Source organism: Salvia hispanica, chromosome 4, assembly GCF_023119035.1.
Source record: "Salvia hispanica cultivar TCC Black 2014 chromosome 4, UniMelb_Shisp_WGS_1.0, whole genome shotgun sequence".
Lineage (NCBI taxonomy): Eukaryota > Viridiplantae > Streptophyta > Magnoliopsida > Lamiales > Lamiaceae > Salvia > Salvia hispanica.
Genome location: NC_062968.1, coordinates 41,613,604 through 41,627,678, shown reverse-complemented (window position 1 = coordinate 41,627,678; position 14,075 = coordinate 41,613,604). Strand labels below are relative to the sequence as shown.

The following is a 14,075-nucleotide window of genomic DNA, read 5'->3' as shown; positions in this document are numbered from 1 at the left end:
CTAATTAATTCTCCAAAAAATTGAAAGTGGCTTTCTTAACCCCCACGTGATCTTTAGTCTTTTGACCACAAATCTTGTCTTTGGTTCCCAGGCCCCCCCCTTTCCCAAAATCGGTGTGGGGGGATCTTTTAAATCTTTGGACATAAATAAAGAAGGAAGGGGGAAAAACCTTTTTGGGGAAAAGGGAGGAATTCGAAAAAACTCCTCGAGGGGGGGAAGGGGTTTCCCAAAATTACAAAAAAAAATTGTTTTATTTACCCTCCCCTTTATTTTTCTGTTATATTAAATTCCTTTTGGGGGAACCAGGATCATGGAAGGTTTTTGGGTATAGGCTCAACTAATTTACTTTTTTAATTAAATTGAACCCAAAATTTAAATAAATTATAATTGGAATATTACAGCAATTTTTGGGAAATAATATTAACTCTCCCCACTCCAAAACCAAAAATTCAAATAATCCAGGGTTTTCCCTTTCCGGTCTACTAAAACAAAGACTTAGACTTTGTTAAGTTAACTTATACATTTAAACATGCATTAACATCCATTAAATGTAAAACATAACAACATTATGACAAAAATAATCTGTTTTATTCCTTGGAAAATAAAATACGAGTTTTACAGTATTCAATCACTCGAAACGTGATTTCTAGTATACAAACTCTAACAGAACCATTCTGCTCTACTTTTGATAAATAAAAATACCAACTTTAAGTTTTAATCACAATATAATATTGATTGAACATAGTGCAGAACCATTTTGCTCCCACTTTTGATAAAAAAAAAACCAACTTTTAAGTTTTAATCACAATATACTATTGATTGAGTATGACATATTGTAGTGTAGAACTATTTTCAGATTGCTTGTCATTTGTTGTTGTCGTCCCACATCGAACATGGAGTGATTGTTGGTTTTGGAGAGTGTTAGATAAATTAGTAGGCTATACTAAATGCTAATCGGGTAATTATCGGGTAATCGGGTATACCCGATCGGGTATCGGGTATACCCGATACCCGACAATCAACCATTCTAAATACCCGACCCCGATCCCGAACCCGATTTTAGCGGGTAGCGGGTATCGGGTCGGGTAGGAAATTACCCGATACCCGCTACCCGTTTCGACAGCCCTAGATAGAACAGTCGAGGCTGTTGAGAAGCAGCCCAACCAAGAGATCAAGAGTCTCTGAGATGGAGACGCCAAAAGGGAAAGAGTTTGTTGGTGGTCACCGATAGAGCGCCACCACCCAGCCACCGTCAAGAGAAGAAAACAGCGGAGGAGTCCTCGATTTGTCCTGCTGAGAGGGAGAATAAGTATCTGACCGAACAATCCCTCTCCAAAAGTATGTTGGCTAAAAAGTCAAAGATGCCCTCCGGCTGAGAAGGTGAGAAGATCTAAAACACTCGAGAGAGATAGTGTCGGCACACAGCTGCTGTGAAGGCCATGGTAGGAATAAAACCTTCGAAGTAGCCAATCGTCAAAGCCTATCAAGAATTCTGGTGACAGAAAAAAGACAATGGATGGTGGAAATGAAAACCGGAGAAGATCGATCCGTAGCAGACATCGCTACAACCGAGAAGAGTCTTCGGAGCAAAGAAACTATCACTTGCATCCGGAAGTAGGCTGGAGTACACTATGCCGCGACAGTCCTCGGAGAAAAGAGAAAAGCTGCCATCGAGGGCAGTCGTGAAGACTCGACGCAATGAAGACGATAACAGACCGCCACCTAATGGCGGTAATCCGAACGCATCAACGGTGCTTTGCGAAAGGGTCTGATCAGAAGAAGGGAGTGGCTGCGACCTGGGCCACTAATGTCAGGACAAGGGAGATGGCGCGAATGATTCCGCGCTTAGAAATAAAAAGGCATGGTCATCCTCAATCGGAGAAGAGCAAGAGAAGGGAGATGCAAAATGGGAGGTGAAGCGTCGTCCACCGAACAAGTAGCGGCAGGTTGCCGTTGGAGGTGAGAATAGAAGGAGAAAAGAAAAATGAGGCGTTGTTAGTGGTCTTCTCAATTTGCGTTTGAAAGAACATTTGAGCTGGTCTCATCGGGCTCATATGAGTTTGAGCTGGAATGGGTCGAGAATGGTCTCCCAAAATTAAGCTTTGGGCTGCCAATTAAATTCAGTCCAAAGACGAGTGAGCTCCTCGACACGAGTAAAAACTGTTGGTCAAGAAAAAAAATAAGATGACTTTCGGATACGAGCTAAAACTATTTGAAATGGCTCCTGGATACAAGTTAAAACTATCTAAGATGGCTCCTGGATACCAGTAAAAACTGTCTAAGAAGGCTCCTTGACACGAGTTAAAACTGTCAACTAAAAATTGAAGAGCTCAACAGAAAATTGAAGAAGCTCCTTGAAATCAGTCTAAACTTTCAATGATGAAGAGTTCCTTGATAAGAGCCTAAACTTTCAATGAAGAAAAAAGAAGCTCCTTGAAACTAGTCTAAACTTTCAATAAAAAAAAGGCTCCTTGATACGAGTATATAAAAACTATCAATGATGAACTGAAGAAGCTCTATGATATGAGCATTAACTATCAATGAAAATTGAAGACTATTTATCAAAGTGAAGATCGTGCAAGTTACTGTCGAAAAAACTCGATACTTAACTTGAGGGCGAGTGTTGGAAAGATAACTTGAAGTGTCCAAGTATGTGGAGAAAAGAATGTGTGAAGTCCCAACTTGTTGGGAGAGATTATAACGTGGAGTTCCAATAAATATAGTTCCAAGGTATATTTATATCTAGACTCTAAAGTCCTATAAATACCTATGTACTATGTATCAACAAAAACAATTCAAATCCATCACAATATAGTCTTCAAGAGTTGTTGAATTTTATTTTTTGCATTTTACTTTTCTAATAGTTTTCACTAAAGTTCTAATCAAGTTAAGCATTCTTGATCTCGTTATTTTAATATGAATGGGAGAAAAATATACCCAATAAATCTTTGTAATTTAAGAAAACTTTTCATTCTTATGTAGCTTTAGTTAGACCCCGTTAAGAAAACTCCACTGCAAGTATTCTAGATCAAGTACCATTTATTTAACATAAATATTTGGTTGAAGCGTAGTAATTATAAGTGGGAGAAAAAGAAACTGAAAAGCAAGCTTATACATATGGAACAAAAGAATAAAAATTGGTTTCAGTGATATCCAACACACACACATACACTGAAATTAGAGTATCATTTAGAATGATAATAGCCTAGGACAGTATAGACGGTCTGAATGCCAGTGAGAGCAAAGAGGAAAATAGCAGCAACGATAGACAGACCCACCCAGGGATTGGTGAAGTAGTTATGCTTGGCGTAGGCCATCCACCGCGGCAGCGGCTTCCCGCAGTACTCCGCCACCTTCTGATGCAGAATTGCGAGGCTGCTCTCGGGATCGAGGCTGACATCCCTCGACAGGGAGTTGAACAAGTTGGCCACGGCTTTGTCGCTTCCTAGCGCGTTCTGTATGATCCCGCACGAGTGTAGCAGCCCCACGTCCCTCGCGCTGTCGATGATCCTGTCCATGAAGAACACGAACGACGTCACCTCGTTCCCGGCCCCCACGTGGAACCGCTCGAACGCTATCATGTTCAGGTACTCTGACTCGAGCGCGTCGTCCACCATTATATGCGGCAGCTTCAGCACTCCTCCCTGGAACGAGATGTCGTTGAGGCTGCGCGTCTTGCTCTTCTTGAATCGGATACCTGCTTCTGTCAGCTCCATCGCCGACCGGATATACACGTCCCCCTTCTTCAGGGCGCCCCCGCTTGGGAAACATTCCGAGTCGAACGGCCAACTCTTCATCGGGTTCTTCGTCTTCTGGCAGGACAGCCGCATCAGCATGCTCCGCCTGCACAGCTCTAGTATGTGCAGGCATTTCCCGTATTCATGGATTTTCTCCGCATCGTGCGGGTGGGAGAAGAAATTCAGGATCAGCATGCTCAGCTGCTCATGCTGAAATCAATATATAAGCGTTGTCCAACCCCGAAAATAGTGCAGTTAATATTTGACTTACCTTAGACAAACTGTTGACTAAGCGGCACAATATCAAACAGTCAAGCAGCAATGTATGAATTACCTTAGACAAACCATTGACTAAGAGGTTGTCGTCTTCGGTGGCAAACAGTATGGCGAGAGCGAGAAGGGGAATTTGATTCTCCAGCATAAGCATATCGCGCTTGAGGTAAGGCACGAAGTAGAGCGCGCCGTGGCTGCTGAACACGGGATCGTTGCGTGCGTAGCCCATCTTCTCTACGGACTCAGCTGTCCGCATGATTTCCAATATGAAGCAGCCGTCGACGATCATCAGGCGGAGGAAGGCCTCGGTGTCGTCCATCCAGACCGGGTCTAAGTGGTGGTAGGCGTGTTTGAGATCCTCAACCACCGGGGAGAGGGCGTCGAGGTAGCAGCGGAGGGGCTTTTTCGACCTTTCGAGAAAAGTGAGGAGGGCGCGGTGCTTGTGTTGCTCCATGCTCTGCAGATGGTGATCTCCGTGGTGGTACGGCCCGATGGACACAGTCTGCGGCTGGTACGCGCCGCTGCAGAGTTCCTTCACGCTCCGAGGGATCCGGTAAATTGAGTGCTTCGCCCACTGCATCGACTCGACCGAGCGAGCCTCTGCGAGTTTGCTCAGGTCGTTGTTAACATTGGTAGCCCAATTATGTGCTAACTCGGCTGTGGTGTCGTTGAATTCAACTATCCATTGTGAATCTCTCATGCTTCCCATTGATCACTCTCGTTTCTTAATTTCCGAATGTGTCAATATATATGTACTAGTTTCTTTTTATTTTAAATCCATATTATTTCATATTCGTGGCGTGTGCCTTTTGTGCATGTTTTTCTGTACACTAATCATAATTGTCATGAAATGTAAAGTATAGGTCCACTAACACAAATACTTAACTAAGCAAACTTGTTGTAAAAGCAATACCCTTGATTACAGCATTGCGTGTAATAGTAATATTTGGGAATTATGCATTTCAATACGGAAGTATTCTCATTGTGTAGTTCGCTTACTACGTAATGGAATGGAATAAGGAAGGATTGGAATGAAAATAAGAATATAACGAAGATGAAAAGATTGGAATGAACATGAGAATGTAATATGAAGATGAAAATATAATGATAATTTCATTTCATTCTCTTGCTTAGTAGTGATACATAGTAGTAGTAGTATATAATACAAAAGAAATTGAATTGTTATTTCTGGATGATTTTGATCCTAGGCTTCCTTCTACCAATAATATATGAATAAAATATAATGAAATATAAATAATTAATATAGGTTGATTCTACCAAATGAAATGTAACATAATACAAATGATTAATATGTTGATAACTTTGTTCCACACAAAAAATGATTCATTCAAAATATTTTTTTTGGATCATAATAATATGGTATACACGTAAATGTATAATACAATCCATCTATTTTATGAATCTATATAACATATATAAAACATGAAAAATAAAATGGAACGAAAAAATAATGCGGGTCAAAAATAGAAAATAAATAAAATTAAATAACTTAGAAATAAATTGTCAATAAATAGACAAGAATTAATGTGAATTTGTTTATCCGCACCTCTTCCTTGTCAAATAAATTGTATAGCCGATATATGGGGAATTTATACGATTTAAAATATTTTATTAATACAATGCACTTCGAGGATTCACCGGTAGAATTGAATTTGAATAGTTCAATTTAATTACTTAGAAAATTTAAAAAAAACCTTAAAAATCAGTCCCAAAATTAGCCATTGAAACACCAATACAATTTAAAAAAAAAAAACTATAATGATAATATATTTATTTGATTAAAATTTCTACATTATATTTTTACTATTTTTTTAAAAAGAAATATGTGTGAAATATAGAAGGAATTGTAAATTGTTTATAAAATTAACATAAATAGAAATATTATGTGGCGTTTTAATTGTAATGCGGAATGCATTAATAAGTTAAATTGAATTAAACTAAAAATAATACTATAAATTTTGAAATAAAACAAACTTTAGTAACCAAATTGATACAAACATAACCATTTATGAAATTAACTTAGTTTATTAGGGATATTCTAATTGTTTGATATAATGAGTACAGATGTATTTTTGACTATATTTTTTTGGTATGCATCATTAGACGATGAAATAATGTGTATACATGAACTAAATCTAACTAAATACTTTCTCCATAAAATGAATAGTGATAGTATTGAGGTTTTGTTAAGATTGAAAGAATATTCTGCCACAATACTGAGTAACTAAGATTACTAAAGAGTAATTTAAAATGAAAACAAATTAATAGGCCAATATCTATTGCTGCTCAATGGGTGTCGAAGTTGAGCTCCTGCTCCTCCTCAACGGACCCGGACCCGAACTCGACCGCCCCCTCCGAAAAATCGAACAGAAAAATCGACGCAAAGCACCGGCCCTCCGCGGCCGCCACTGAATTGCCCTCAGCGCGCCGCCGGTGAAGGCGAGACCCCATTCCACATCGGAGAACACCACCGGCCGCGGCATCTCTCCCACAACGAATCTCCCCAAGGCGAATCCGGCGCCGGGCAACCGCCAGATGGCAATCCCCACGGCCCCCGACTGACCGGCCGGCAACTCGTGGCGGCAAACCGGGCAGGAGTTGTGGAGATTGAGCCACGGGAATATGCATTCGGCGTGGAAGAGGTGCTTGCAGGGCATCTTGAGGGCCTCCGAACCGAGCACGAAGGCGTCCGTGCACACGGCGCAGTGTGGCTCCACGTCCACGTGGCAGGCCTGGATCTGCACCGCGGGCAGGGACGCCACAGCGTGCTTGCTGGCGGGCGGATTATCCGGGCAGGCCCACATGCTGAAGCCGATCCCCAAGACGCGCTCCAGCATCGCCTGGGATCCGAACCCGAGCAATGACTCCGAAACAGAGGAAGGCAGAGGCCGGACCCCTCCACCCGACTCGTCATCGTAGTAGAACTGGAAGCCCCGCCCCACGGCCTCGTTCCGGAGGACTATGAGCGGATTGAAGGAGGTGTCGCGGCAGTGCGGACAGAATTGCGACTCAACCATGACCATCCTCTTGCACTGATAGCACCACAAAGACTGCTGGGCCGAATCCATGGGTGATTGATGATTGTTTTGGGGAGCATAGAGTAGTAGTATTTATACGTAAATTATTGTTTGTTATGAAATTCACAAGGAAGAAAAATTACACGTTATTTCCATAAACGAAATCAAAAAATTACGCGGCTGTCACCATTTCTTCCTTCTCTGTTTATGTAAATCAAATGTGTTATACAGTTGTACTAGTATCTTTTACACATATATAGGAGTATTAAATTTGTTTTAGGTTAATTATACAAATCGCATCAAACAAATTATCATATTCCTTATTTCAGAGTTGGATACTAATCATACTATAGTTTTAAATTATGCAAGTTCACATATTTATACATTTAATATGATCAAAGACTATTAGTAATACTTACTCAATCATGCAGATTTTTCCCAATTCTTTCGGTTATTACTACTTTAGTAAAGATATACTCCATTATCCAAATTTACAATATATTCTTCTATCACTAAATAAGATTAAGTTATTCAGTTTTATGTGAATAAGTTTGCTTGACTGAGTGTTTGGTATGTTAAATAAATAAACTAGATATTTTCATTGTTTAATCATACAAAATATTCCTAGTAAATCTCAATCAGAGGTATTTGTGTTGTTGATTACTTAATGCTATGGAGTTGCTTCTTTTTTGTCTTTGGCTCGATCTCCGTAAATCTTGGCTGCTCTTTTCATATAGAGCTCAGAAGAGCTCAAAACAGGAATTTTGGGAAAATAACAAAAGTGTCGTCATTATAATTATTTTTAATAAAAAATGAATTTTTTATTTATCTTTATGATAATTAGGGAAAGTAGAAGTGAAAGTGTTTGAAACTAAATTTAATGAGGAAGTGAAAGTGAAAAGATTTTGAATATAAATTGATTACTCATTGCAAAAATTAAAGTTAAATACTAATCAAACCACTATAAATACTACTCCCTCCGTCCACAAAATAATAGATCACTTTGTGTATGACACGAGTTTTAATGTAGAATTGGTAAAGTAAGAGAGAAGGAAAAAAAAGTAAGAGAGAAGTAGTGTTAGTGGAATGTGGAATAAGAGAGAAGAAGAAAAAGTAAGAGGGAATCTTTCCATAAATGATTGTGATCTATTTTTTTGGATGACCAAATATGGTAATTGTGATCTATTTTTTTTTGGACGGATGGAGTATTTGAATATATTGAGAAAATAGTACTCCTTCTGTCCCACAAGAATATGCACTCTTTTCTTTTTAATCCGTCTCACAAGAATATGCACTTTCTAATTTTAGAAACTTTGTTCTCTCTATTGAGCTGGGACCCATTCTCTACTAACAATAATTTTTCTCTCTACCTCTCTCTTACTTTTTTACCAATTTTGCATTCAAACTCGTGCAGTCCCCAAAGTGCATATTCTTTGAGGACGGAGGGAGTAGAATTTTGTTCATCTAAAAGCTAGATGAAACAATATTAGAGCATGCCCAAAGCTAGGGGACGGGCCGCAAATCGCGAGTCCCGGCCCGGGCCATGCATTAGACAGAGGAGAGTCACGGCCTGGGACGGTCCCGGGGCCGCAGTTGCGTCCCTGGGCCGCTCCCGGGGTCCGGCCCGTCCATGAGTTGGAGCCTCTTGGGCCGTGCCCCAAACCCCATTCCTTTTTGTTTTTTTCTTTTTTTCTGATTTCTTTAGCATTTGAGGAAGAGGAAGAATGGAAGAAGAATGGAGAAGAGGAAGAAGAAGGAGGGGGAGAGGGAAAGGGAAAGAGGCGTACATTTTAATTTATTTTGGGATGAGGAGCCTATTTTAATTTTCTCATTTTTATTGAGAAATGGAGACTATTTTGATTCTCTCATTTTCATTTTACTTTTAGTTTATACCCCCATCCCATAGTAGATGTCACACTTGGAAAATGACACGGGCTTTTAGGAGATGTTATTTTGTGTTAAGTGGTGAGAGAAAATATAATTTTACAATTGATGTGAGAGGGAATTTTTTCCAAAAGAAGAAATGTGACATCTTTTGTGGGACAAACTAAAAAGGAAAGTGTGACATCTACTATGGGACGAATGGAGTATAATTTATAATTATATGTTGGAAATTTGGAAGTGGAGCTCTCATTTTGATTTTCTTATTTTGTTCAATGTTTTTATTTTTTAGTTTATAATTTATTATTTTTGAATTAAAAATGAATTTTTCGTATTTTAATTGTTCAACATATTCTATTTTACAAGTAAAATAGGTTAGAGTTGTGAATAGTGCAATTTAATAGTTGTGGCCCGGGTTGGGGCTTGCAGGATTAGAGGAGTTGTGGCATGGGGCTCAAATTTAGGGGAATGATGACGTGGGGACTTGGGGCCTGAATTTGGGATGGGGTTGGATGCTCTTAGGGATGTAATTTCAACCCGAAATTCATGGGCCGGTCCAAATAGCCTAGTAAAATTAGTGGGTTGGGCTCTAATTTTGTGAATACAAAACCGGCCAAACTGATTAGCTCGAATGGGTTGCGAATCGGCCCGGTGGGTTGCAACTTTTAATTAAAAAAATTTATGTTTTAGGGGTTTTTGGTAGTTTTGAATTTTAAGTGACATAATCATTAGTCTTCTTCAATCTCCATTCTACACTTTTTCACTCGATCTCACACTATCAACTTTCAAGTTCCACCTCGACTCATTATTCCATCGTCTCATCATCTGTTACTATTGTCTTACCACCACCAATGTAACGCCCCAGTTTTTCAAACCCTAATTTTCGGGTTATAAAAATTTTTGCATTAAATGCTTTAAATGCTATGATATGTGAATTATTTGATGAGTGATTAATTGCATAGTGTCTTTGTGACCTAATTGCGTATGAGAATGGAGATTGAGTTGAATAGTCAACTTGTTAAAATGTTGACGTGGCTATGGAATAGTCAAAGATGTAGAAAAATGATGTGGCCGTTGAAAGGTCAATACGTTGAGAAAATGGAGTGGAAGTGAAGAGATGATTGATCTGAATATGTGAATATTTGATGCGGAGTAATATAATTGTGGGGAATTATTTTCCTAAGGGATGAGTGAGAATTTAATAAGAGCATTTCTTAAAGCATGTGAAATTTTCGGCCATCTTGATTATTGGAGAAGGAATAATATTATTCTTGGATTTAATTATTTTTGTTTGGGATAGTTATCCAAATTAAATCCAAAGTCCAAATACTCTATAATTCCTACATGGAATTTTCGAAATTTTCACCTTTGATATTCATGAGATTTTCGAAAATCTCATCTGGAAAGGAGGGAGGATTTATTTGTTATTTTATTGATTCCTTATTTATTCTATTCCATGAATAAATATAAATATGCTAAAATATCCTAGCATATCTTGCCAAATCTAAGAAGATCTTACCATATCCTAATTAAATTAGGATTTGAATTTAATTCTTTGTGGAGAGAAGTAAATTAACGCCACTTCTCCTTTTAATTTGGGGAGTATTTTATTTTATTCTTGCTCCGTGATATATTATTCTGCTCCGTGAAATATTCAAATTAAATCATAGGCTAATTATTTAAGCCTAGATTTTCAAAAATCCTCTTACTTCTCAACAAATTTAACGCCACTCCCCCATATTCTCTACCAAATCTTCCAAATCTTTATTTATTTAATTATTGGGATATTATTATTTGTGACTCTATAAATAGGAGAGAAACCCTAACCCTAGAGATCACAAAACCGGCGCCTCCCACTCCCAAAAATTTCGAAATCTTCTCTCCCACTTTCTCCAAGTTTTCTCCAAGTTTTCTCCAAGTTTTCTTCAAGTTTTTTTCAAGATTTCTTCATCAATTGAGAAGAATTCATGTGAAATTCAAGAGATTATTGAAGAATCAAGACTAATTCCTTGTTTCTACCGTTCGTTCTTTTGGAAAAAGGTACTTTAAATTTTGATCTCCTCTTCATCTACCGATTAATCGGTATTCTTGAGTCCACATGCATTTAGATGAGTGAAGGAGAAATAAATTGATGAAATTTGGGATGCATGGATGTGTGTGTGTTTTTGACCGTGTGTGTGTGTGTGCACGCCTCGGTCGGCGTGCACAAGTGTGATGATCGTGTGCGTATGTTGTGTGTGTGGAACACTCATGCGTGACACGATTTAATGGTGAATTTGGAGTTTTTATTTGAATAAAAATGATATGCTAATCATACTTCGATTTTGATTGATGATTTTGAAAATAATCGATGGGGAAAAGGGAAATGTGAGATCATGCATGATTTGAAATCCATGATTGAAACTGATTTGAGATATGCCTAATTTAAAGGTGATACTTCGCGCTCTCAGCGTGATAAACGAGGAGAAAAGAATTCTATCGAGCTAAACCTACGAGGTGGGCTTTCTTTTAAAATAAGGACATTGTCCTAAACTGATATTGATGAGAATGAAATATGTGTTATCATGCCTTGATTTGTTTTGTCGTGCCTATCCCTCGTGGCTATGCCACTATTGTAATAATCGAATTCGGATCCTTGTAGAGCCGCAAACTCTACTTGGGTTAGTGTACACCAATGTTAGACCGAGAGTCAGCGTACGGGTTGGCCGGTCTAGTGACCTGGATTGCGGCCGCATTCCTTGTCATGTAGAATGAGGATATGGTAAACGTCTATGAGAAAAATGGTTGCGCGACCGTGATATTTGAGAAAGAAGATATTTTGGTGCCTCGGGTCTTTCTAAAGTTAAAACCCCGACGGACACTTGAAAATGGCATGATAATGACTATATTTGTGATAAAACTGTTTTCGGCAATGAGCCCATTGAGTATGATTATCGTACTCAGCCCTGCATGTGTTTTCCTTATGTGCAGGTTGAGTGGTGACGAGCGGGCGGCGGTGTTGAGTAGAGAATAATAAGATGATCTGTTGGTATTTAAGGTGTCGTTGTGTCCTCATACATAGCCTCACTTCTTTCTTGGTCGCTTCCGCTATGCTATTTTTATGAAAACTTATGATCTTTTGTTGGGATAAATGCTTTTATTTTCGTGGGTATGTTTTGGAATATGAACAGTTAGAAATACTCTTTTGAAGAACTTGGTTAAGCTTTTAATCTTTTGATGGATTCTCTTGCTAAGGCATTATTCTTCCTCTACTTAATTGTTCATTTAATGCTATGGTAAAATCCCTTCTTAATGAAACCCTAGCCTATGATTCTTTGATGCATTTAAGTCTACCTAGTTAGCGAACGCCGCATTTATTATACCCTAAATGGGCGGGTCGTTACAACCAAAGTCAATCAAGACAAAATTAAGAACTAACCCATCAAAGTCTTAATATATTTATCATTTTAATAATAATTCATGTAAGATACGATTTTTAATTTTCATAAAGAATTAATTACGAACAATGCCAAAATAATCACACAAACACAAGCTTTAATTCAAATTGATTGATTAAATTTTGATTTCTCTTTGTTTATATTGTAGTTGATTGAGATGAAAGTTTTCTCTCCAACTATTATTGAAGAAAACTATGAAATCTGAAGATTTTACATGACTCTAAAACTAGAAAGAAAAAATATGTAAAATTTAAAATCATTTTATTGACTTTTTAATTCTATAAACTTTTTACTAATGTTTATAATAAAACTTTTTAAAATAAATAATTTAGTACTCCCTCCGTCCCATCGATGATGACTCACTTTTCTTTTTGATTTGTTCCAACTAAGATGACTCATTACTAAAATAGAAACACATATCTCTACTTTATTCTCTCTCTCTTGCTTTATTCTTTCCATTGAACATACAAAATTAAATTGCATAAAATTCCGTGTCACCCAAAGAAAGAGTCATTTTCCTTGGGACGGAGGAAGACTAGTAAAAGTTTAGATTTCATGAAGTATTTAAAGAATTTATTTTATTAATAAGAAATAATATCAATTGAAAAATTAAAGAAAGATAGAATAACGTAAAGAAAAAAAATATTTCCACTGAGAACTTATAATACTCCCACATCCCACAAAATATATTATACCTATGGAATGCATGAGAGTTTAGGAGATTTTTATTTTGTGTGTTAAGAAGTTAAGAAAGAAAATATAATTTTTATATTAATATGAGAGAAATATTTTTTCAAAATAGAAATATCACATCTTAAGTGAAACAAATCAAAAAGGAAAGTGATATACTCTCTCCGTCCCAGTTTTATAGTTACATTTTGCCATAAAATTCCGTCCCACATTTATAGTCACATTTAGAATTTTTCATATTTGAACATAAAATTTTACCCCATTATTCACTAAAATTACACTCAAATGTCATTATCAACACAAAAATAAACCAAAGCAAAAAGTCAAAAATGGACTCACCTTTAATCAACTCACTTCATTTATTACACACTCCACCATCTCACTTCATTAATTACACACTCCACCAATTCCTTAAAACCCGTGCCATAACTAAATGTGACTATAAATTTGGGACGGAGGGAGTAACTTTTATGAAATGGAGGGAGTAGTGTGCAAACTAGTAAATGTTACGATTTCAAAAAATTTAAGAGTTTATTTTGATAATAATAAGTAATATGAATTGATAACAAATACTCTCCTCGTCTCACAATAGGAGGCACATTTGATGTGGACACGAGTTTTAAGAAATATAAAGAATAGTGAATTGAAAAAATTACTAGTAAAATATTAGATCCACTTTTTTATATTGATTTTATAATAAAATGTGAGTAAAGTAAATTAGTGGAATGTGAGACTGCTTACCATTTATGGTAAAGTGAATTGTGACTTTTATTGTGGGACGGACCGAAATGACAAAATATGACTTATCGTGGGACGGAGGGAATAGTATATTTCTACAATAGAAGGGCGCAATTATGCTATTTACGACTCCGACTATAGGGGGATATTTAGGCTTTCCGGACGGTAGGGAGGGGGCGACCACACCTCTCCACCCCATATTCTTACTTATACATGCAATTACTCAAATTTTTAGTATTTTTATCACACGCATCCATCATCACATCACCTCTACAATATTG

At 37.5% G+C, this 14,075-nt stretch overlaps 2 protein-coding genes across 3 annotated transcripts; both read right to left on the bottom strand.

The window, feature by feature from the left end:
* Window positions 1–3,097: 3,097 nt before the first annotated feature.
* LOC125224059 (UPF0481 protein At3g47200-like) lies at window positions 3,098–4,717 on the bottom strand. 2 transcript variants are annotated; one of them, XM_048127401.1, is made up of 2 exons: window positions 4,072–4,717; window positions 3,098–3,947 (listed from the first exon to the last, which is right to left on the bottom strand). In XM_048127401.1, exons 1-2 carry the CDS (start codon window positions 4,708–4,710, stop codon window positions 3,186–3,188), a joined length of 1,401 nt encoding a protein of 466 aa, XP_047983358.1. In that variant the 5' UTR covers window positions 4,711–4,717; the 3' UTR covers window positions 3,098–3,185. The 2 variants fall into 2 exon arrangements, with proteins under 2 accessions (XP_047983358.1, XP_047983359.1); XM_048127402.1 differs by having other exon boundaries at window positions 3,098–3,938.
* A 1,590-nt stretch (window positions 4,718–6,307) lies between these two features.
* Window positions 6,308–7,129, bottom strand: LOC125221095 (E3 ubiquitin-protein ligase RDUF1-like). The gene has a single exon (XM_048123224.1). The coding sequence runs from the start codon at window positions 7,097–7,099 to the stop codon at window positions 6,308–6,310; it is 792 nt and encodes a 263-aa protein (XP_047979181.1). The 5' UTR covers window positions 7,100–7,129.
* Between the last annotated feature and the right edge of the window lie 6,946 nt (window positions 7,130–14,075).